At 43.3% G+C, this 24,022-nt stretch overlaps 1 protein-coding gene across 2 annotated transcripts in view; it reads left to right on the plus strand.

The window, feature by feature from the left end:
* Positions 1-24,022, plus strand: part of Cdk6 (cyclin dependent kinase 6) — a 240,321-nt gene that overhangs the window by 173,157 nt on the left and 43,142 nt on the right. For both annotated transcript variants that reach the window (XM_021162511.2, XM_029477311.1), the window contains one exon: positions 13,706-13,815. In XM_021162511.2, coding sequence (XP_021018170.1) covers positions 13,706-13,815 — 110 coding nt within the window. The remainder of the gene's footprint in view (positions 1-13,705; positions 13,816-24,022) is intronic.

A 24,022-nucleotide genomic window follows, 5' to 3' on the forward strand; every position in this document is an offset into this window, starting at 1 on the left:
CCACATAGTGTTGGTGCATTGCATGATCCTTTAGATGACAGCCAAGCAAAATGTATTCCAGGAGGACAAGGGTACCCTGTGGTGATGTAAATTCCAGATACCTTGTTCTAAGAGTTGGTTTCATAGGNTAGACTTACATGCAAATATCTTGTCCATGTGTATGCCTAAAAATAACTCAAGAGATTCAGATCTTAGGTGGATATACATACAGATATATACATGAACTGATGCTAGTAGTAGATAAAATGTAATTCTTTTCTTTACACGAGGCTTTTGTTTGGTTGATTTGGTTTAGTTTTCTAACGTAGGGTCTCAAAACCTGGCTGTGTAGACCAGGCCAGGTTCAGACTTCTAGCAATCCTCCTGCCTCTGCCTCCTGAGAGCAGAGACTACAGGCTTCTTCTAACAGCCTACCTACAAGAGATTTTCTTTTAAGATGAGATAATAAAATTGATTTAGGGGGCCATATTTGTGACTCTAGAACATTTCCCATACCTTCATAAATACCTCAAGACAGACTATTCTTCACTCTCTGGTTTGGTGTGTTGCAGATCTTTCTAGGGTTTTGTTGTTTTTGCTGTTGCTGCTGCTAGGGCTGCTGTTGTTTGGTTTTGTTTGTCTGATTTTGAATTTGTTGGGGTTGGGGAGCATTTTTGGAGAAATATTTTTCTTGATCACATATCTGACAGCTTTTTAGTGACTGCTATAAGCTAAATATAGTAGCAACCTCAGAGACCCCTAGAGGTAGAGTGTTAAAGACTGGTTCCCAAGATGGGAAGCTATGGGACCTTTAGGAGGTAGCGGTGGGGGGTGGGGTCTATTGGGGGCATGCCCTTGAGAATGATGGTAGGACACCATCCACCTTCAGGTTCCTTTTGCTCCTTGGTTCTCATTGTGAGCAGCTTTCGGCTTCACATGTTCCTGCTGTGACACTTCCTCACCACCAGCCCAGATGAGAAGGGCCGACCTATCATGGACTAGATCCCTCAAAGCTGTGCGGCACAAATAAACCTTTTTCTCTTATAACCCAGTTATTTTGGTTACTGTGTTGTAGTAATAGAAGATCAGCCGCACAGCAAGATTGGGGATCTGAAAGTAAACAGTGTCATTATAGAATTAGGCACTGTGGGGGTAACCCAGAGGTGGAAGTAGATTCTTGTGGTCACACCAGGTATCAGAGCAAGAACTGAGGGAGGTATAGTGTGGGAATACAGAGCAGTGGACTGTTCGTTGTTTCAGAATGTTCCAGAAGACTTTCAGAGAGGTTATCACTAGGCCCTACTTGTACTTTGGCCACATATGAGGGTCATCTATATATTAAGCATCTGCAGTGATCACTAAAGGGAACTTTTCATCTCCTGGAGGATAAACAATGCCCTCTGTGGTCTTCATGTTTCCTTGGGTACCACTGTCATCCTGTGTCCTCCTATCAGCCTTAAGGATAGGGAAACTAGCTGCCACAGATTTCTAGAAAGCAGCAGTATTCTCTGAAATGTTTGTAAATGGAAAGGCCTTTCCTTTGAATTAGGTCTGAGGTCAAAGCCGAGCTTAGCATGGCCTTGGGCTGGTTCTTTTCCTTTCCAGCAGTGTTTGCATGCAGCAACCACAGTGCCCCCAAGCACGCTGCAGCCGGAGCCCCGGGCCTAGGTGAGAAACCTTCTGCTGCCTTTTATTGTCACACAGGTCTCTCTCCTGATAGCGGATGTACTTAGAAACACTTTGTAAAGTCCTTGGTATTCGTGTGGTTCTTCCTAGAAACCGAGACGGTTTCAAGAGAAGGGTTGCAGCCCCTGAGCAGTAAGAGAAGTCTCCTATTCTGCAGTCATCTATTAACGGACTCCTTCACAGTGGTCCTTTCTTCCTCTCTGCTCACAAAACATACCTGAGGATAATTTTAAATTCTAAAACTGTGTTAATGTTAAGTGTAGGATCGTGTTTGTTTAATTTTCCTTTCTGTATTTCCTGAAAGTCTAAGGATATACAGATAACACATCAGGCCCTTTTCTTGTTTTAAGCAACTTTCAAATTGGACTTCCAAGCTGTGTCTTCCATCGCCTGTTTCTACAGCTCCAGTCTTCTGTGAGCTGCTGTGTTGTCAAGTCTGTAACTGGGTGAGGGGTGAGTTTGAGGAAGAGCCTGACTCGAGGAACTGGTTAGTGATTTCATTTGCAGAGATAGAAGACTGGAAAAGGAGAACAAGGTTGGGTGGAAGGATAGTGGTACAGAAAAGGCCAAGAGAAGCACGCCTGCCGTAGCAGGCTGCCAGCCTCGTGCAGAGCATTTTGGCTAAGCAGTTCTTCCTTCCCCTCTCTCCAGGACCCTTGCTCACCCATACACCATTTTGGTGAAAACCTTTTGGATATAAGTATCATAGGAAGATCCCTTGTTCTCATCAGCTTTCTGGTAAACATACAGTGCTCTAGAAATATTGATCTTAAAAACAAAATAACAACAGTAACAACAAAAACAGAACAAACAAAAACCACATTGTTTAAAAGTGATAATTAAACAAAAGCCCTAAAAGGGAACATCTGAGCCAGCTGTGATGGTGCATGCCAGCAATCCCAGCACTCTGCAGGCAGGGCAGAAGGATTGCTGCAAGTTCCAGTCCAGCCTGGTCTACATAGAAAGTTCTAGGCTAGCCCAGGCTACATATCCAAGATTCTATCTCAAAAAAGGGTGGGGGATCAAAATAGGTCTGATAACAGAACTTAGCATGTGTGCAGGCCTGAGTTCAGTTCCCAACATCCTTCTCCCTCCCCAAAGGGAAGGAAGATCTGAAGTCAGTGACTTGCATAGTGACAGTGAACCTGAGCCAGAGGTCCCAGCCCTGCTTCTGTTCCTGGCGCTGCCAGCCACCAGCTCCTTGCTCTCAGATGTCTCTCTCTGTCCATCTGCTCTTCCCTGTTGCTGGAAGCAGGCCGTGGTGCTTACCCACATCAAACTGGAGATTATATACAGCACGAGCTGGTTAGCCCAACATGGAACCTTAATGTCTGCCATGCTTCACGGACATTTCCTTTCCCTTTTCCCTACCCCTGTCCATACCCTGAGATAAAGCAAGAAGAAGAAGAAGAAGGAGGAGGAGGAGGAGGAGGAGGAGGTCATAAAATCCCACAAAAGCCCATCCTGATACTTAGCAGCTCTTGTCAGAAAATAGTTCATGTCTCAGATTCCTAGTGCTGTAATTTGAGTCCTTCTCTGCCTGCAGTTTTATAATCTTGCCAAACGAGCAGCATGGGACACCCTAATCTTAAAGCATGTTTTCCTTTATCTCTTTCCTTTAACGTTGGTCAGAAAGCACTCAGAGTCCTCTGTGCTTGAGTTTGCTTCTGGTAGCCCAGACGGGTTGGAATGTTTAGGGCTGCCTTTCTTTTGCCCCGTACACCTGTTGCACATTGTAGATGAGAGACCATATGGAAGCCGGTGCTGTACAAGTAATACACCTTGGTGACTCCTTCAGCCAAGGATCTCCAGCCCTTTCCCATTTAAGGAAGGCAGTGGCCCTGGAGTTGAACATTGTTGAGGAGTTGGGGGAGGAGCGCTTAGTTTAACAGCTATGCTTGCATTTGCCCCTGGCCACATCACCAGGCTGGTCTGCACGCAGCCTTGTGTAAAAATGGACACACAGACAAGGGAGTAAGAAGGCACAGGCTGCGGAACCATTTTTCTCCCTAACCCAAACAAATCCTGTTTTAAAGTTTTCTTTGAAATCTGAGTCATTGTGTGGCCTCCCAACACATGCAGGTTAAAGCACCATTTCATAGGAAACGATGAGCCCCGCAACCTCTCACATCCTGTACTCAGGATGATTTTCATTTCCACTTCTCTGTGAAGGTTGAATATTTGTTTAGTTTCTGTGGTGAAGGCAGAGAGCAATCTAGTGGTGATTGTTTATTGTCAAAACCAAAGCTACACTATTACTAAATTTTTGCAAAGAGAGATGAACTTATTGCCTGGAACATAATAGACACTTTGCAAGTTGTGACTGTTTGAAGTTTCACAAGTTCGGCATGAAATTTCAACAGTGCGGCCCGAGGGAAACCATGCGCCTGGCTGTCATTTTAGGACTTAATTTACAAGGATAAAGGGGCCCTGAGGCCACTTCATTAAAGTTGTCTGATGATTAAAGATACTGCTGGTGGGCTATCAGAATGCATGACCTGGGTCTGGGGACACTACCCTGCTCCATACTCCATCTCCTACCCTGGCTTCTCCTTCCTAACCCTGGAACCCTCCATTCTGCTCTCAGCTACCTACCTTTACATTTGTTAGGACGAGCATGTATTTAATGCCTGCTGTGTACATCACATCACATCACTCTGCAAGGTGTTGGGTTTGCAAAGTCAAAATTCCTACTCAAGATACTGGCTCTGGGTCTATTAAGCTGTAAAAACACACTGACGCAGTTACGGTGTGGTAAGATCCAGGATTGTTTGTGTTCGGGATTGGATGAGGCAAGGTGAGGTTCACAAGAATCAAGAGTGCAGTTGTGAGATGGAGCCTCCAGAGAAACGTCTAAGCATTATCTAAAGGCCCCAAGACATGACACAGCATGCATGTTTGAAGAACTTCAAAGTTTCTGGGTAAGCAGATTGTGGAGTTAAGCAGAGGACCCAGTTACTTAGGGTTACTGTTGCTTTGATGAAACACCATGACTAAAAGCAACTTGGGGAGAAAAGGGTTTATTTCACTCACAGTTCCATTTGATAGTTAATCTTCAAAAGCAGTAAGGGTAGGAATTCAAANAGGGCAGGAACCTGGACACAAGAATGGTGCAGAAGCCATGAAGGGGTGTTGCTTACTGGCTTGCTCCTCATAGCTTGCTCAGTCTTCTTTTTTATAGACTCCCAAACCACCTGCCCAGGGACGGCACCACCCACAGTGGGTTGGCCACCCCCCTAATCACCAACTAAAAGATGCCCTACCTGCTTGCCCAGAGCCTGGTCTAATGGAGGCATTTCCTCCATTAAGGTTCTTGACTTTCACATAACTCTAGTAGATGACATGTTGACCAAAAACTAGCCAGCACATGTGGGTAAGGGAGAAGTTTGGTTGTGAAGACAAAGGATATAAGAGCAGCAAGTGCCAGATGAAAGGCAGCATGCAATTTGAATTTGAAGTTTTTTTATGGAAGAACTACATGGTGATGTCCAGGAAACAGCTAACACCACATGTGGTCCTCTGCAGAGTTCTGGGTACTGTATGAATTTGAGGCTATCCATGTGAGATGGAGGATTTATATATCCTCCAAGTGAAATGACTGTCTGGAAGAGCAGACTCTTAAGGAAGAGAGTGCAGAGGGAGCTCTGAACCTGGCATTCTGCACCTAAACACCTCCAGCCCCCAGGGGCCCTTCAGCCAAGTCATTTGACTGTGTGCTTTCCCAATTTGTGGCCACAAAGTCCAGCTGACTTGGAGCCTTTTACAGAGCGAGCGCATGGTGAACTCCACTGAAACTCACTTGGATCTGGGTGTAAGGTTTGCACTCTGGAGTGAAACCTTTTTGGGCAACCAATACTAAACATGAATAATAAACCAGGGCTTGGCCAGAGGGCAGAGGGGACCCTCGTAGAATCTCAGTTTCAGGTCAAGAGGGCCCCACATAAGCAAAGGACAGTTGGTGGGAAGTAATCATATCTAATGGGAACTGTGGAACCCATGGGGGCCAGGAAGCTGTGGGAGCTGAAGAACACCCTGTCAGGGGGTAATGGACATGTCAGAACAGAGATGAGAAGACGATGACAGAGCCACCATGTGGGCTCCCACCATGATCCAAGCATGGAAGAGGACCCCGGGCACACAGTGCTCCAACCACTGAGACTCTCTCCTGTCATGTTAAAACACTTCCTCTAGACTCTGCTTACAAAGGAATGAATGAGTATGAGGTGGCCCCTTTGTATTTGTCGCAAAATATTGGTTTGTTGTTGTTTTGGTTTGGTTTGGTTTTTTGCTAGTATATAATTCTTTAATCGTTTCCATGTGGCATTATAATGAGAAGACTGCCTGCAAGAACCCAAACTCCAATTCTTTCTAATACGCACAGTTCGAATGTGTATATTAAAGAATTGGGGGTTTTTTTTAGACCCTTTGTAAAAAAAAAAACAATAGAATTATCCCTAGTTTTAATTTTCATTTCATAAGCCATACTAGCTTTCTTTAGGAAAACATGCATATCAGAAGATTTTTGTGTTGGCAGGAAGCATATGAACAGAGTTTGGGAAGATTCTGTTGTCTGTCAAAGATGATGTTCATGTTCCTCCTAACTTGCTGTCTATGTTCAGGGCTAAGGCATGTTAAAGTGGGCCCAGAAATAGAGTCCAGATAATCAAAGTGAAGGACAAGCAAGGGAAACTTAGGGTTTGTTTGGTCTTAATTACTCTTGCCTGGCTGTTTAGAGTCTCTCAGAATATTACTGGCACCTCACAGATCACCCTGTCCAAAAGCCCTCTTTGAACAGACTAGCTGGGGGAGGAATTCCATCCACAGTGCTTTGTAAACTAATGTATACTTGGGGTCCTGACAGAAAAATGAAGACAAGGTCAAGATGAGCCATTTCCAGGTAGATCTGTTTACTGAAGCAGGACTGACAGAGGTGCAGGGCTTGAATCTTGAGCCAGTCAGACTGTTACCAATCCCGGACTCTAAAGGAACAGACAGAGGGAGGGTATGTAAATGGAATGATCATGCTGTCTGAGGTAGACTTTGGCACTGTGAGACAACTTGGAGTTGAGGGCCTGATCTCTGTTCTCCCTCTCTCTCAACTCCTGCCAAACTTGTGGCCAAACTGCCAACTTGTGGCCAAACTCAGTAAGGACCTGGAGGCACATGGCAGACTGATAGGGCTGCCTCCAAGGCAGAGATCATCTGGACTAAAGGGAGATTCCCCCAGCCTGACATTCACCAGGGCCTTTCAAACATCTGTAGCCAACTAGTGTGAAGCCACTGGTAGTGGCAGTGTTGTCGAGATCCAGGTGTAAGTGCTCAGAAATACAAGAAGCCTAAGTAGCACATTAAGTGGGAACAGTTGACTCTGGCGGATTTTGAGTCAGCACTGGCCTTGGCTGGATTTTATCTTCTAGTGGTATTGAACTGGTTAAAAAAAAAATGTGACTGGAGATCAAAGCCCTTTAAACAGATACATTGACTTCTGTAAACATCCTTGAACTACCCCCTCCTGGTGCCAGATCCGTCCAGCACCTCTAGAGGCTGTTAATACATGTAATGATTGTAATAAATACAGTATTTGCTTTGATTCCAGCTGGCTCCAGCCAGACTCTGTCCATAGTTCCTATTGTTATCTTTGCTTACTAGACAACTGTATTGTTACCATTGGTAGCAACCTTTGTCACAGATTCTTCAGCCCTGGTTCTTACACATTGCACTCCATGCTTCCCCTAACAGTGTTTGCAAATTGAGACTTTAGAAGACTTTCGTATTAGTAATTAATAACGGTCTGTTTTGCACACGCTTAAACTGGTTGTGCATTGGACAGTTTTCCATCAGAAATTTTCACAGAAGTATAATTTCAAAGGAAGACAAACTTGTATTTTGCTGCCAGAAAAAAAAAATATGTTATACTTTGTTCTCAAGCACTTAAAACGAGATTTGGTTGTAACAAAATGTTGCAAATCGTGCAGAGTTTCAGGTTTTAAAACTATAGAAACTTAAGAGAATTGAAGGACTCTGGATTAGACAATAGGATAGTCATAAGACGCCGATGCTACAAATGCTTTTCGATATATATCCAATAATAATACATAACCCAGAGGATGACTTTTTTAGAAAGCACTAATTTATATCTGAAATAAGAGGTTATTACCTAGTGTCGGCCCAGGGAACTCTTTGGATTATTCTACTTAAGAATTCAACAGAAATGTCATTGGTTTTTTATCTCCCATTTTGTACATTTTTATTAATTATTTCACTCCTGTAGAAAGGTAATCTTAACAACTCAATTTCTTTTTCATAGGAATTTCACCAAAATCAAGGCGTCTTTAGAGAAATGTTGTTAGTTCGAGGAGAGTATGAGCACAGTCTAATTCCTCTTCGTTTTGCTTAGCAATGACTTGTATGGAGACCAAGCAGGTCCTTCCCAGAGACACGTGAGCTTGTAAGGTCTTAACCATCCCTGCAGTGGACATCCACATAGGTGGTATCCCACACAGAGAGCGCTGTCATGGCCCAGCTGGAAAGCAACTGCAAGCAACCTTCCTCTCAAGCCACTGTTCAAAGAAGTAAGCTGAAACCAAATGGCAGTTGAATTTCTACAACTTGCTGACTCACCTAAAAAAGACCTCAAGATAGTTCAAAACACATTAAAAATCATGTCCACTAGTGGCATGACTTCAGTCCACCTTTACCTGTTGCTTTGTGGGTGCTTGGCCCTGTGGGATTTTCAGGAGAGTACAGATCTCAGCCCTGCTAGGCCTCATGCTTTGGGCCAGGCTACCCAACCATCTGGAATTCCCAGTTCTCAGCTCACTGGCAGCAGCTGGCTCGCACTCACCACCCTGTGTCTCCAGGCTTCGAGACGGACACCCATTGCAAGCTTCATGCCTATGTCCCTACAGACACTTTCCCAGGCACACCATGGCCATGATGTTCAAACCCACGCATAACTTTTTTTTAACAAAAATCAGAACATACTGCAACAGAGTTCAGAGTTGATTATTCATTCCGTACTATTTCGTGGACATCTTTTCTGTGTGAACAGGATGTACAAGATGAGAACAGTCCCATTCTTGTTTGAAAGATAAATAATGCTTCCCTATTAGTCACTACTGTGGCATAAACATCCTTAAGAATAACTATTTGTTTAGTAGCATAACTATTTCTGAGGAGAATGCTGGATCAGGAACGTGTACTGTTTTATAAATGCTGTCTTATTATCTCTAAAAGGGTTGTGCCAATTTGCAGTTTAAAGCAATTTTACATAACAGAGGCAAATCATTTTGCTAATTTCAACTCAGCCCCTTCCCGCACAGTTCCATTACAAAGAGTGCATCCCTTTCTTCTCTGTTTTTTCATATGTGTTACCCATTTTTTTCAGTTATATTATTTTCTTACTGATTGATATGAGGTCTTTAATCAGTCTGATGTTAAATCCTAATTGACCCATCTGGAAGTAGGTCAGACACTAAATACCTCAATCTCGCTCTGGTGTTTTTAGTCTTTGTCATGTTCAGGTTTATTTCTTTGTGTTGAGAGGTTTTTTTCCCTCTCCCAAATCATTGGATATTTTTAATTTTTGTCTTGCTATTACCTTTATTTTTTTAAAGATTTATTTATTTTATGTGAGTATAGTGTTGCTGTCTTCAGATACAACAGAAGAAGGCATCAGATCCTGTTACAGATGGTTGTGAGCCACCATGTGGTTGCTGGGAATTGAACTCAGGACGTCTGGAAGAGCAGTCAGTGCTCTTAACCGCTGAGCCACCTCTCTAGCCCGCTGTTACCTTTATAATACAGCCTTTTCACACCATTGTCATGCCATTTGTGTAGGCTTTCTTTTATGTGCTTCAACAGTAGCATTACCATTTTCTTGTGCAGATTTTATATTTTTAATTCCTGATTTGAGTGAATGTACTCTTTGCATTTTACAGTGGAATTAACTGGGACATGTCTGTGTGTACCATCTAAGTTCTTGTTATCTTACTAATATTGTATTTTCATAAATACTGTGCCAAAAGACATGAACCTTGAGAAATTCTAGAGGGAGGGACTGGAGGGAGCAATGGACTCAGAATTGGCCAAATACAGCAAAATACAAGACCTTACAGGACACACAACCTTCTAATGCAGACTGTACAAAATGGAGAATGCACTTCCACACACTATAGAACAACAGCAGCAAATGGGAACTGTCAATACCGAACAAGAACAAAGCCCACCAAGTAGGACAAGTTACACTGAGGTGGAGAGAGAGGGAGGAAGGGAGGGAGACACACACACAGCAGTTGGAGGAGAGCTGTGATCTGGGATGTAACACAGTGGAAGAACTCCTGTTCATGTGTACAGGGCTCTGTGTTCATCCCCAGGAGTGAAAAAAAAAAAGTAAGCAGTTTGGTCTTAGGGAAATGTTGGCACACTTTTCTAGATTATTTACTCCTCTGAGCCCTGTGCCCTTTGACTAAAGGAAAAACATCAACTATGTATTATCCAGGGTTGAACAAAATTAATGAAAATTCACATGTAAATAATTATTCTATTAATGGAATCTGAAGTTTTTCAACTAAGAAAAGTACAAGGGAAAACAAAAGATGATGAGGGAAACTGTGTAGAATAAAAACAGGAAATCGCTAGATTATCCAATAAAAGAATAACATTCCCAAGATGGAAATAAAACTCCACGTGAGTGTTTAAAATAAATAATATGGCTAAGTGCCTGATAGATGTGGAGAGAGAAAAACTAAAGGACACCTGGAAAGAAACAGTCAGTACAAGTGAGCTGGCCACTGAAACAACCGAGCAGGCCGCTAGAACCAAAATAATAGACATTCTGGGAGCTGCTTTAGACCAGTGTGATTTAAAGTTGAAATTTAAGAGTCAATAGAGAAATCCTTGGTCATAATCAAAACTGACTCGTCAAGAGGTTCAAAGATTTAATGAACCAATTATCAAGAAGATATTCAAACAGTTATAAACACACCCAGCTGAGCCGGGCATGGTGGCACACAACTTTAATCCCAGCACTTGGGAGGCAGAGGCAGGCGGATTTCTGAGTTCGAGGCCAGCCTGGTCTACAGAGTGAGTTCCAGGACAGCCAGGGCTACACAGAGAAACCCTGTTCCGAAAAACAAAACAAAACAAACAAACAAAAAAAAAAACAGAAACAAACAAACAAAAAAACACGCCTAGCTGACAAAGATGTGAGCCAGACAATTTTGGAGCTGCCAAAGGATTACTTATTCTTGTCATTATTGCTTCAAAAATGAAGAAGAAAGTGGGCTGATTGCTTTGCTTATTCCTGATGTCAAAACAGAGGAAAGTAACACACAGAAAATCCTATAGGCTACTCTTATTTATAAAAAATATTAATATCCTGAGTAAATGTTTGCAAATAGGTGATAAGTGTATGTGATGTGTGTAATGATTAGTAACGGTGTATCTCAAGGAAGCTGGATCGGTGCAGTGTTAGGAAATCTAATGTCATGTCCATCATTAGAAAACAAGGAACAATCACACAGTCACTGTTAATAGACATTTTAAAAGCATCAGATAAAAAAATCTATGTGTACATTTGAGTGTTAAATAAATTTTAAAATGAGTAGAAAGGAAATTCCTAAATCTGTCAGTCAGTATGTTCGTATTTTTAATGTTGAGACATTTTTAATTATATTAATAGATACTGTGCAGCGAAAGTAATGAAAATGAAGATAGTAATGAGAAGTTTATTAGGGTGAGACATCAGAAATCAGCTTCCTAGGAACATCTTAAAATAACAAGGCAGTCAGTCTGAAGTTTCGTCTGGTAGAATGCTAGGCTTTATTATGAACAGAGGTTAATGAATGTGTGCCTTCACAGTGTGTGAGTTTGTGTGTGTGTGTGCGTGTGTGTGTGTGTGTGTGCGGGCATGCGCGCTTGCGCATCACTCAAGTGGAACTTGGTAGACAGTTTGCACCTGACTTGTGTTTACAGTGTGTCAGTGATAAAGCAATGTCCCTGCTATGGATGCTGGTAGAACTGAAGTAAGTCTTGCCTAGTTATCTTCTTAGGACCAATTGCCTTAAAATCCCTACTCTGCTATTGAGGCCTAGTTGTTAGTATGATAATAGATAATAAGCATGTACAGACATGCAGTGGAAAAAGCCTTGTCCAGGCCCTCAGGAAGGAATCATATGACCTCTTAGGTAGCAGTGAGTCCAGGATGCTGGTACCATGAAACTGGGTCTTGTGGGATAAATAGAATTTCCATACATAGAGGAAGAAAAGTCTTCCCAAGCTAAGAGAACAGATTGAACAAATTGTGGTGGTAGGAGCTGGAGCTGTGCTAGGTACAGTAGTGCTCAAACCCCGCTGAACAGTCCCTGGAGAACATTAATTAAAATAAGAAAGTTAAGGACGGGGAAAAACAGACAATCCAGTACCCCCTGATTTAGTGAGGTACCTTTAAAACAAGGTCTCAATTATACAGTCTAGGCTGGTTTTAAAACTGATGATCCTCCTGCCTCAGCCTCCTAAGTGCTAAGATTGGATATGTGCCTGCACGCCTGATACACTCTCCTCCATTAGCTGTCAGCCACATGTCTCTTAACGAAAACTGACCCCTGGGTGGGTTGAAGCAAAACGGATTATATGAGATGAAGAGATGAGAACTGTCAGGGTTGCTGTATACTCGTCCCCAAAAGTTAAAACACCCACCGTTTTATTCTTTCTCATACTCTTGTACATTGACTGGACTCCATCTCATTTGTCTTTAGATGCCTGGGAACAAGGTAGCCTTCATTGTCCCATACTGGTGGCTTGCATAGCTTTCAGCTGAGAATTTAGCAGGGGCTGTCAGAGTGTCTTCATGAACACCTCACAGCGTCACTCCTGGGTCCCCAGAGGAAGCATCTCAAGAGCAAGCATTCTAAAGGGCCCAGGTCACAAGACATCTTATGAGCTAGCCTTGATAACCTCAGACATCACTGCCACGTTCTGCAGGTCAGGCAACTCCTGATTAGCGAAAGCTGAGTAAACTCCGTCCTGTGATGAGAACAGGATGGATGTACATGGAGAGAAGGACATCAATGGAAGACATTTTCAGAGACCTGCTACCCCAATTATCAGTGTACCAACCAACACAGGATTAAAGTACATGACACCAGATTGAAGGAGCTCTAGATAGTAACACAGACAAAACAATGAGGATAAAGAGATCTGGAAAATGCAAAATGTGCGTGTAAAATATGTGAAAGGTATTGACTGAGTATCTGACGACAAAGAGGACGCCTTACTTCGAGTGTCCGTAGAACTTCTGCCTTTCCTCTCTAGAACAGGGAGGCGTTCACTTCCCTACCCACACATGAGTCTGAAGCCTTGACCTGGTCTTCTCCTCAACCTGGAAGAAATCATTAGAGTTGTGCTTCGCCAGTCTGCTCTGTGTCGAATGGGTTCTCGTCACTGCAGTGCTCCTCCGTGGGATGACGTCCTTAGACACAGTGCAGATACTTGCGTTAGGCATCCTGTCTTGTTTTTTCTCACTTTTGTTGGCTGGGAGCACCAGGGGAGGGGAGTTTATTTTGATTCCCCATAGTGTCGGAATAAGAGCAGTTTTGACTTGTCTAGGGATGCTCTGTACACTTCAGGGTCATCCTCCAGCAGCCACTGGAATCCCCCCCCCCTTTCCAACAGTGACTTGGGAGTTGGGCCAGCATTGTTTCCCGAGTGTTGTCTTGAAGTCTCATAAGTAGGGGAGGGCAGTTTTCTGATAAGAGTTTTGCCTTTGGTTTTTTGTTTTGTTTTGTTTTTCTTTGCTCTCTGAAGCCTGTTTATGTGCCATCCTGGTCCCATTGGAACAGTCTGAAATGGGAGCCCAAGGTGTGGAATGATGCAATTTCCTGGCCTGTGGAGTCCTGTGTGCTTCTTACCTCTGTCATGTTGTTACCACGAGGTATAGGAGTTCTGTATGAACTAGATCTTGTCCTCGGGCCACTCGAGATGGGTGTGTAATTCAACAGCTGGCTGCCTCAGTAACGACCAGGTCCCTTTGCTATTGCAGGTCGTCACGCTGTGGTACCGAGCCCCAGAAGTCCTGCTCCAGTCCAGCTATGCCACCCCTGTGGACCTCTGGAGTGTCGGTTGCATCTTTGCAGAAATGTTTCGCAGAAAGTAAGAACTCCATTTTCTCTCTGAATCATTGGTCTTTTACATACCCGCTTGGCATTTCTGTCTCGTTTGAGGGCTTGGTCAGACCCACCTGTCCTACATCTGTGTTCCTGGTCCTTACAGCTTCTGATTTGTGGTAACTTAGCTTGGTGAGTGATTCCCCCACTGTCCTAACTGGTTAATGTGAAGCACCTCTTTAGTGAAGGAAGACCCTCGGGGTGGAGTTTATCCCCAGGAGGATCAGGACTATGGAGAGTTTTGTTGTTGTCGTTTTGGTTTTTATTTTTCCTCTATTAATTTCTTTACTTGTGCATTTTAAATCCTGGTCACAGCACTCCCCGACCCACGGTGGGCTATGGAGTTTTTAAACAGAGATTCTGATGGTGAAAACTGTTGGTGCAGGGTATCAGGTTAATAAGGAGCAGGCCAGGGGGACCTGAGTGGTGCCTTAGAGTACTGGCATAGCCCCACCGTATGAGGAGGGAGCCAGCACATCTGGGTTGCAGGTCGCGTGGTGTGCCCACAAGGTAAAATAAACTACGTCCTTGAAAAGCAGATTTGCTTAGAAGGGGGAATAAAATGAACAGATGAAGCTGCCTGCGTTCTCACTTAGTGTCCATGTGTCTCACACATCAAACATGTTTCTGCAGTTTTCATGGGGCGGTGATCAGGCCATCCGCTTGTCAAAGTGGTAGTTCACCTGATTTTTAGGTGACAAAAACAGGCAAACAGCATTAATCAGGTTTGGTTTCGTTTCCTTTATTTTTGTTTCCCTCAGAAGAGGTGAGTGAGAAGCCAAGTGTATCCCTATTGAGCATGTTCGCAGTGTAGCTCCCCGCCGCTTTTTTTCTGAGGAAAGAAGTGGTCAGCCATTCTGGCTTGCTGGTTGTTCTAACCAGAGGAAGTTCATCCAGTCAATTTTGTGAACTGCTTCTACACCTCAGCAAAACTGTAACTCACAGGATCATAGGACTGTGGCAGAGACACGAGAGTACAAAGACTGTTTCGTGCTGCCCTACTGTGTGTGGTGTATATTGCCAGAGCTTCTGCATTGTGTTTGCTTCTCTATTCCTTGATGCAGGAGGGTACTGTGGTTCAATGGTCCCCACGAACTAGCAGGAATCTGAACTGAAAGGAAGTCTAGTAACTTCTAATGTAGTGCTGTTTGAAAAGGGGGGTATAAAAATTAGCCATCAACTGAACATCAGAGACAACTAACCAGGCTAAATAAGTAGGACCTGGAACAGTTGAGGAAGTGGAGGGGGCTTGTGTGGATGTGTGCATTTGACGCCCAGAAGTCAGCCTCAGTGTCCTCCACAGTCTTTGACACAGGGTTTCTCACTGGAAACTGGGGCTGGCTGTTTAAGCTAGGCCTGCCCCAGGGATTCCACTTGTTTGTATCTCCCCAGCCCTGGGACACAGGAATGCGACCATGCCCAGCTTTGTATGTCGGTGCTAGGGATGGATCTCCAGTGCCCATATCTGCCCTTAAGGCGGTTTTAAAAGTGTGGTCCCTATGCTGCGGCTTCAGCCTTACTTGAGGCCTTCTTAGAAATGTGAATTCTTAGGACCCATCCTAGATCGGAGGTAGTTCCCGAGCTAAGTCTGTCTCCCTGTGTTTTGGCAAGGCCTCCACTTGATCCTGATATGGTAAGAACTACTGGATTGGATGATGGTGTTGGCAGAAGTGGGCAGTCCTTAACAGTGCACATTTCAGGCACTCCCTTGAGGTTCAGATTCATTGTTGAGTCGAGCCAGGAATTCTGTTTTTTAAAAGTGCCTTAGGTAATTCTTTCATCTAACAAGAGTGGAAGACATTAGGCTGAAGTCTTACAATCAGAAATGAGACTGAGACTATGTGAAGAGCAGGTGAGAGTCGGGGTAGTTGTTGCAGCCTATTCGGAATAATGCCTATAATGCTAAGAGTTGATTAGAAAACTGCTCACTCAGATTATATTTATGTGTCTGTGTTTTGAGTTTTCCTCTGTATAAAAATGGAGTCTGTATTTTGGGGGTAGGGAGGTCAGTTATTTTTCTACAGTACAAATTAGATTAGCTATGATTGATTTTTAAAAACTAGTTTCGAAAAATGCTAAAAGAAAGATAAAACTTGAGACATTAGAATTGAGCATCCTCTAGTTAGATATTGGCAGTATTTTTAAGTCTGAGTGGTACCCATCTACGGAACAGCTCAACCCCAAGTTTCATTTTCAAGCCTTAAACACCTTTCCACATAAGTGATCAGTCTGATTGATAATTAGGTTCTCAGCCTAGCTTGAGGGTTCTCAAATCATGTGGGGAATATATGATACACCAGTCCAGCAAGCCCATTTTCCAATGGGAAAATTCCATTCTATATTCTTATGGCTGAGAGAGAAGGCTCAAGGAAAGACTTTGGTGGTATAGTATGGTGATAGTATGGTCTGTTGGTTTGCCTGCTGGGAGAGTGGGGACATAGAAACCTTTCCTCCTGAAGGTACTGCATAAAGGAGTAGATCAAGGTCTGAGTGAATGAAGGATGAAGCAATATCAGAAACTGGATCCTAAAGCTAAAGTAGACTAAGTCTCTGCCAAGTACATATCCTTCCTAGGATATCCTATCCCTTTCTAGTCCCACTGGTTTGACTATGACCTTGATCGTGCATACAGTCTTTGATTGTTTCTGCTCAGTTCACATTGATATTCCTGTGATACTACCCAGATATCTGGACATGGCATGGTTCTTAATTGAAGCAAAAGTGTCCCAGGATTCTGGCATTTCCAGGATATAGCTGGACTCCTGATTCCATGGAGAGCCTGTTGAGAACTGAAAGGCCCAGGATCCCGAAAGCATGCTCTTTCATTACTAAAGGCTAATTATAATTCGGGGAATATTTGACACCTGTCTATTTTTCATTCCTCCTTGCTGCAGAGGCAGTGATTTCTGTGTCACACTGTCTGTATTGCTGCCATTGTTTTTGCTGTTACAGCAGCTTTATATTGGTTACTGACTGATTTTTCACCACCCTAAATCAGCTTACTTTATAATTTAACTTCACCCTAAACAAGAATACATAAAACCACAGCCTTGGTAAACCAGTAATTTATTTAGCTGATAGACATTAGAATCTATATAAATATCAAGATTATTAGAAAGCTGCCCATGGCCAGGTGTGGTGCATGCCTTTAATCCCAGCACTCAGGAAGTAGAGGCAAGTGGATTTCTGAGTTTGAGGCCAGCCTGGTCTACAGAGTGAGTTCCAGGACAGCCAGGACTACACAGAGAAACCTTGTCTCGAAAAACAAAAAAAAAAAAAAAAAAAAAAAAAAAAAAAAAAAAAAAAAAAAGAAAGAAAGAAAGAAAGAAAGAAAGAAAGAAAGAAAGAAAGAAAGAAAGAANAAAGAAAGAAAGAAAGAAAGAAAGAAAGAAAGAAAGAAAGAAAGAAAGAAAGAAAGCTGCCCATGACCATCCACCAAAATGGCCTCATACATCACCAGCTGAGTGTATCTAAAATACAACTCCCTGTAGAATGGTTGCTATATGAGAGGGTCACTCCTGAGGCATGACCATATAAATCCTAGTAAAAAAGAAACTCATTGAGTGTGCGATGAGTTCGTTAAGCAGAACTGGCTGGTGAGGGATGGGTGCTGTGGGTTGGTATAAAAAGACTGTATGGGGGACTGAAGAGATGGCCCAGCGGTTAAGAGCACTGACTGCTCTTCCAGAGGTCCTGAGTTCAATTCCCAGCAACCACATGGTGGCTCACAACCATCTGTAATGGGATCTGATGCCTCTTCTGATGTGTCTGAAGACAGCTACAGTGTACTCATATACATAAAACAAATAAATCTTTTAAAAAGAAGAAGGAGAAGAAGACTTTCAAAGAATTCTCAGTGAAAGCCCAGAGGTTGCATCCTACTTGTTTGTATAAAATCTTTGAGGAATAATCATTTTTGTATGAGCAATATTTGGCATCCTTTATAATCTCCCAGAAGCAAAGAAGGCAGGGGAGTGAAACACTTCTGGTCTTCCAAGCCCAAGGCTGTGTCCTTCAGGAGTTACCTCACCGTGCCATATTCAGAGGGTAGAGACATGGAATCTTCCACAAGTAGGGTGAATAACTTGTTCAGAAACACCAACTATTACACAGCAGAGCCAGGTTTGAATCCAAGTCTTCCTGATACTATAGCTGCCAATTGCTCTACCCTGTTAGGTTTTTGCTCTTGACAACACCAAACATACAAGAGGTTTTTTTTCTATAGTATTTTATATATTACTACAAGAGAACAACAATGACATTTTAGAGGCAAAAGAGCAGATCACATAGTCAATGCCCTTGATTTCCACTTTCCTCAGCGTTGGGAAGGCTGATTGATTCTCTGTCACATTATCAAGAGTTACATGCTTTCTGTTGTAAAACTGATGCCTAGGAAATACAAACTCAATAAAGAGAGTCTTAGGGCAGATGGTTGCCAAATAGCCAGAAAGTTAAATACCATCTGTCAGTATTATCTGAGTTTAATAATTGCCCGCACTGACCCACAGAAGCATTCTACAGAGTGGATAACACGGATTAGAGCTATATTCTTTTTAATCTCCCTTCTATCTCCTTTGTAAGTAAACGATCTTGACGTCACGTTGAGATGTGTATTGTGCTAAAACAGTCAGAGATCTGGTCGGTAGCCATGTAGTTAAAGTGATGGGAGGGCTAGGGGGAGATGTGGGGACAGGAATAGAGTGGTGTTTAACTCTGTGGCAAGATCAACCCACTCTCTGGGTACCTAGTAGTTGCTTTGTGGTCCTGGCCAGAACTGTTTAGTTTCTTGTTTGGAAGTTATGGGGTTTTCCAGGTTAAAGCAAAGACATAAAAGAGAGTGTACATTGAAACAGAATAGAATATGCTACAAATTCTTTGAATATGCAGATTGTGGTGAGCAGATAGTAATTCTCAGAAATTCTGGGTTGCCAGCCCTGCTGGTCCTTAGCTACAAAATGCCAAATGCCACCAAGAAGAATATAACAAATACAGTCACTGTTCGCAGGAAACAAACTTCATGATAATATTACTCCTTGTCTGGTGGCTTCTCTAGACTTGTCGTCATTGGTTTCTATGAATTAAATACCCAGTAGCAGAAGCTATCAGTTTATAACTGTCCTTTGTGGCTTGAAGGCCAGTGAGCAAATGTCTAAACTGTTACTGAATGCCTTGCCAATTTTCCCATCCCTTGCTGTGTTGGTGGGCATCCATGTTGTACTCTCCTAGTGACCTCAAGGAAACGAAGGGCTTGACTGGCTGTCACAGATGCCCAGGCACCAGGAGGCGAGAAAACCTGTCGCCTCCGGCTAGGTCAGAACTTGTGTGCAGAGCTTCAGGCACTTACGCAGCTCGGCTTTCTGCCTCCTGTCTTCTTGGTCTTTATTTAAAGAACCAGCCAAATAGGAACAACTCTAAAGGAGCATCCTCTTAGATAAGGAGATGCCTGAGATGGAACCCAGGTATGAGGGGACCAGTCTTGGTAGAGTGATAGATAGATCCAGGATGGTTCAGTCTGAGAACAAGCAGGTACTTTCACAGTCTAATCAGAGTTGAGTTCTCAGCTCTTACTGCGTAGCTTTACATGAATTTGAAAAATATGCTTGTCCTGAGAAGCCGTTGGGTGTGGGCTTTGCCTCTCTGCAGGCTCCTAAGGCTCTCCAGCCTGGTGGACTGGCTCTGCCTGTCCTGTGATCTTGGTGCTTTTCCTTTCTTCCCGTGTTCCCATCTCTGTTCTCTGTTCTCAGCAGCCAACGGCTCCATTCTGGCTCTTTCTACAAAACTCCAAGTCTGGGAATTCTATTTCTGCAACAGATCACCCTCTCTCCTGGGCTCATTTTCATAGTACCCTCATCATACCAGGTTTTCCTGTGTATGTGTGCATATGTCTATACTGCCCTCTCTGAGAAAGGAATTGTGGCATTGTTACCCATCTGCTGCTGCAGGGAGTGATGTTGCTAGTCTCTCTGTGCCTTCTTTTAAACACTCCCAAGTTCTGAATTGCATCAACTAGAGAAATTTGGCCTAAAGCCATACACCAGGGTAAGAAGGGATGTCGCCTGTGGTGGTGGTGGTGGTGGTTCCACAAAGTGGGAGACAGAACAATGTAAAGGCCCCAGTTGACTCAACCCAGAATCACTCGGTTTATACATTTCCTGGCCCCACCAGCTAGCTGTAAGGATTCCATGACTCTTGACAAGAATTTCAGTTTTACACTCATTTCTCAGAGAAATACCCCTGAAGTCGCATCATCTAAATCAGTGGTTCTCAACCTTCCAAAGACTGCTCCTTTACTATAGTTCCTCGTGTTGTGGTCACACACACACACACACACACACACACACACACACACACACCCCAATCATAAAATTACTTCTTTTGCTTCTTTGTGACTGTAGTTTTGCTACTGTTATGAACTGTAATGTCAATACTTTTTGGAGATAGAGGTTTGTCAGAGGGTCTTGATCGACATGTTGAGAACTGCACATGTGCTTGCTCAGTGCCTGTGCCTAGCTCTTCATAGGCCTGCCCATTCTCCTCCAGTCCCAGCCCTTGGCAGACTCAGTCCCGGGCTAGGATTCCCTTCACTTGAGACTTGTAGCCCTTTGGACACAGTTGATCGCCACACTCCCAGTCCTGCATTCTGCCTTACCTCCGATTTGTTGGGATGGGTGAAGCCATCCAATAGGCTCCTCCTTTCAGTGCAGAAATCCTGTTTCTCTCTTCCTTCTCTCCTTTCCCTCCTGTCAGGGCAAATCTCTAGAGCTGTGCTCTTCATGTTCCGTCTGTGATGCTCTCCTGATTCAGCGGTGAACCATCTGCTCATTCTCTCTCCATCCTACAAATGCTCTCTCTTCAACTTTCTAATCCCCACCCCCACCCCCGCTTTTTCCTACTCTTTGTGGCCACCACTACTTTATCACTGGCTCATCCCTTGGTCCTTTCCAAAAATGATAGGTGCAATCCTGCTAGATTCTTTTGCCACCTAGGCTATCCAGGTACAAAACTGAGGCCCGCAGAGGTTGAGTCATACAGAAAGCACCGCAGCCTACCCCTTCTGTGACCAGAAGAGGCTCTAAAGCCAGACACACCGACTGCAAAGTCCCTCTGGAATGCAAGAGGTGGACAGCGCATACCTTGTGTATCCTCTGAACCTGCGCACTCGTTCTGTGAACCCTGCCTGGCTGGCTCTTAGTGATGAGCACATCTCTGGGAGCCTCTGCCTCTTAGCCTCTTAGCCTCTCTTCATCTCCCAAGTCCTAAAGCTGCATTCCTGAACATTTTATTTAGACGAGATGAACCAGACCCTCAGTGGGCTCCAGCATCGTGAATTCCCTGATGGACCACATCCACCTACCACCCTTCCAAAGGTCCTTTCCTTCAATGACCACTTGAAACCTGGTTCTTCTCCCCTCTTCTGTTGTTCTAATGAAATGCACATCCCTGTGGCTACTGGGTCCTCAAAGTCTCCTTAGACACATCTTCATCTTTCTTCACCCACGTCCTATGGATTGTCTGCGCTGGTATCTCCCCAACCTTGCCCCTTCCTATACTAACTTCTGTCATGCTGATGGAGGCCATTTTTCAACACTAACCCTGCTTTTCTCCTACTTGTGTCTTATGGTGAATTCACACATGAATTACAGAGTCACCCTTTTACAAAACCTTAGCTGAACTAGTGTAGGGTTATTAGGCCTTGAGATCTTTTTAAAGAAGCCCTTACTTCATATGGGCCTCAGCAAGAAGTCGTTATTTGGCCCTACAAAGTGTTTCGAGGTTTTCCTTCCCAGGAACTCTGCCTTTAGAGTAGGAAAGATGGTATAGTGGTGAAAAACTCTTGGAAAGAACCTAGATGCCGTTCTGAATACCCACATGGCTCACAGCCATTCATACTCCAGCACCAGGGTATCCCATGCCCTCTTCTGGCACCAGGCACACACATGACACATATACATACATGACATATACATACACGGCATATACATACATGACACATATACATGCATGCAAGTAAATCACCATACAAATAAAATGCATAAAAATCTTTAAAAGCTGGAACCCTTTCCTTTCTGTTCCTCGTGCCTACCAGCCTTCTGCAGTGGTACCAAATAACTGACCCCTTCAGGAGAAATATGCTGCTGTCTGCCTCTCACTGCACAATCCCAACTACATCTGTCTTACTGAGCTTGTCTCTGCCATGTTCTTCCTGAGCACATAGGATGTCCACCATGGCTACAGTAAAGAAATGGGTGGGTGGCACAGAATTCTTTTGTAGGACCCAGGTTCCCAGTGTGTGCCCCAGATCTTCCAGCTTTGTGACTGAGGACAAGCCATTGACCTCTATATCCTAATGTCTTTCTACAGAGTTTACCTTGCCTCAGACTCCTCCTGTGTTCAGTCCCAGATGTTCAAAGTCCTTTGCTTTCCTTCGTTTGACTGTATCGGGCTTCTGAAGCTTTAAAGAGTAGATAGAGTGAGACAAAGTAGATAATGTCCACAATTCACTCAAACACCGCCATACTTTGCCTCTGTAGAACTATGTCTTGGGCATCTGTTCGCATCTATAAGTTGTTCTTTATCAATACCAGCAGATCTTCCCCAGTATGACTCCCAATGCAAACATTGACCGTCCTTGGGGAGCTCAGTTTCTGAGATCTTGGTCTGTGCACCACCTTAGGGATCAAGAAGTGTCGAGGGAAGGGCTGAGATAGGAGCTCTAGATACCAGTTTCCAGTGTCTCTTAAAGAACAGCCTGGTTGTAAAATGCAAAGTGGTACTGAAGTATAAAATAAGAATATTTTATTTATTGTACCCATATCAAAAAATCCCAGGGTAACCCCCTGAACATACTTCTCTATCTTTTCTTTATTATAAACTCAGAAATATATATATATATATATATATATATATATATATATATAGTCTGTAAACAAAGAAATGGTTACATACTAAGCCATCAAAATTATCCATTTCTTTCATAACTTCACTATAACTTAAAATTAAGTTAGCAATAGTGTCCTTTTGATAAACATTTAAAGTTTGTTTCTTTGTTTTGAGCACTATTATAAGCAATGCTGCTGTAATTCTTTAACCTTAATTTTATGGAACATTTATCCAAGTATTTCTGTATGATGCATTCTAGAAGCAAAATTAGAAGGTCAGATAACACACATATTTAAAACTTCTGCTAACTAAACCAAATTACCCTCAAAGGACTGAAACTTAAGTCTGCTCTGATCTTTGGGGTTAGCATTGAGATTTCTAAAAATTAACAGAGGTCATCTGGGAGCTGGGAGTGTCGCTCAGTGGTAGAGGACATGTCTTAGCATGCACGATGTCTGTGAGGCTCTTGGTTCAGTCTGCAAATCCCCAGAAGGAGATAGGTTGTGCAGAATGAAACAAGACAGGAACTCTGTAATCTTTGGTTACCCCATCTACCCAAAACACCACCAACTGAAAACAAGCGAATACAATAACCATTTTATAAAGCCGTTTTAAAGCTTGCTGTTGCATGAGGGAGCTAGTTCAACTGTAAAACTCACTGTGGCTTTCCTTTTTTAATCAGCTGGGTAGTGATAGGGAAGGAGCCATCCTGTCAGTTAAAAAGGAAAAAGAAACTTGTAGATAAGTTCTAAGCAGTTTTTCAAATGGTTTTCCCCCAGTCCATGGAGAGTCTGGAGACAATTCTGGAGTGTTCATGGTGTCTGTGCTTAGAGAATTGTGTGGTGGATTCTGATTACCCTTCCAGGGAACCTGGGACCCCTCTTGACCTCCCCACATCCTTGGTAATCACCAGAAGATGTATCCTTACTTAGAGTTTTCCTTTGTAGATCTGTACTGTGGGGTACCTCTGTAGGCCTCTCCATCAGACACTTCTAGACAGGAAAATCCTGGGACTCAGGTTCAAATATCAGGTCTGCTTGGTCATGTCTTTCAACTGAGTTGGATAAAAACAATCAACTTGAAGGAAGATGACATCCACTCCTAATTATAAAATCTTTGCAGAGAGAGGACACGTTGGGTGCGTGAAAGCCACTTTTGCCAGTTGTCTTAGTTAGGGTTTTACTGCTGTGAACAGACACCATGACCAAGGCAAGTCTTATAAAAAAACAACATTTACTTGGGGCTGTCTTACAGGTTCAGAGTTTCAGTCCATTATCATCAAGGTGAGAGCGTGGCAGTATCCAGGCAGACAT

Source organism: Mus caroli, chromosome 5, assembly GCF_900094665.2.
Source record: "Mus caroli chromosome 5, CAROLI_EIJ_v1.1, whole genome shotgun sequence".
NCBI classification, from domain to species: Eukaryota; Metazoa; Chordata; class Mammalia; order Rodentia; family Muridae; genus Mus; species Mus caroli.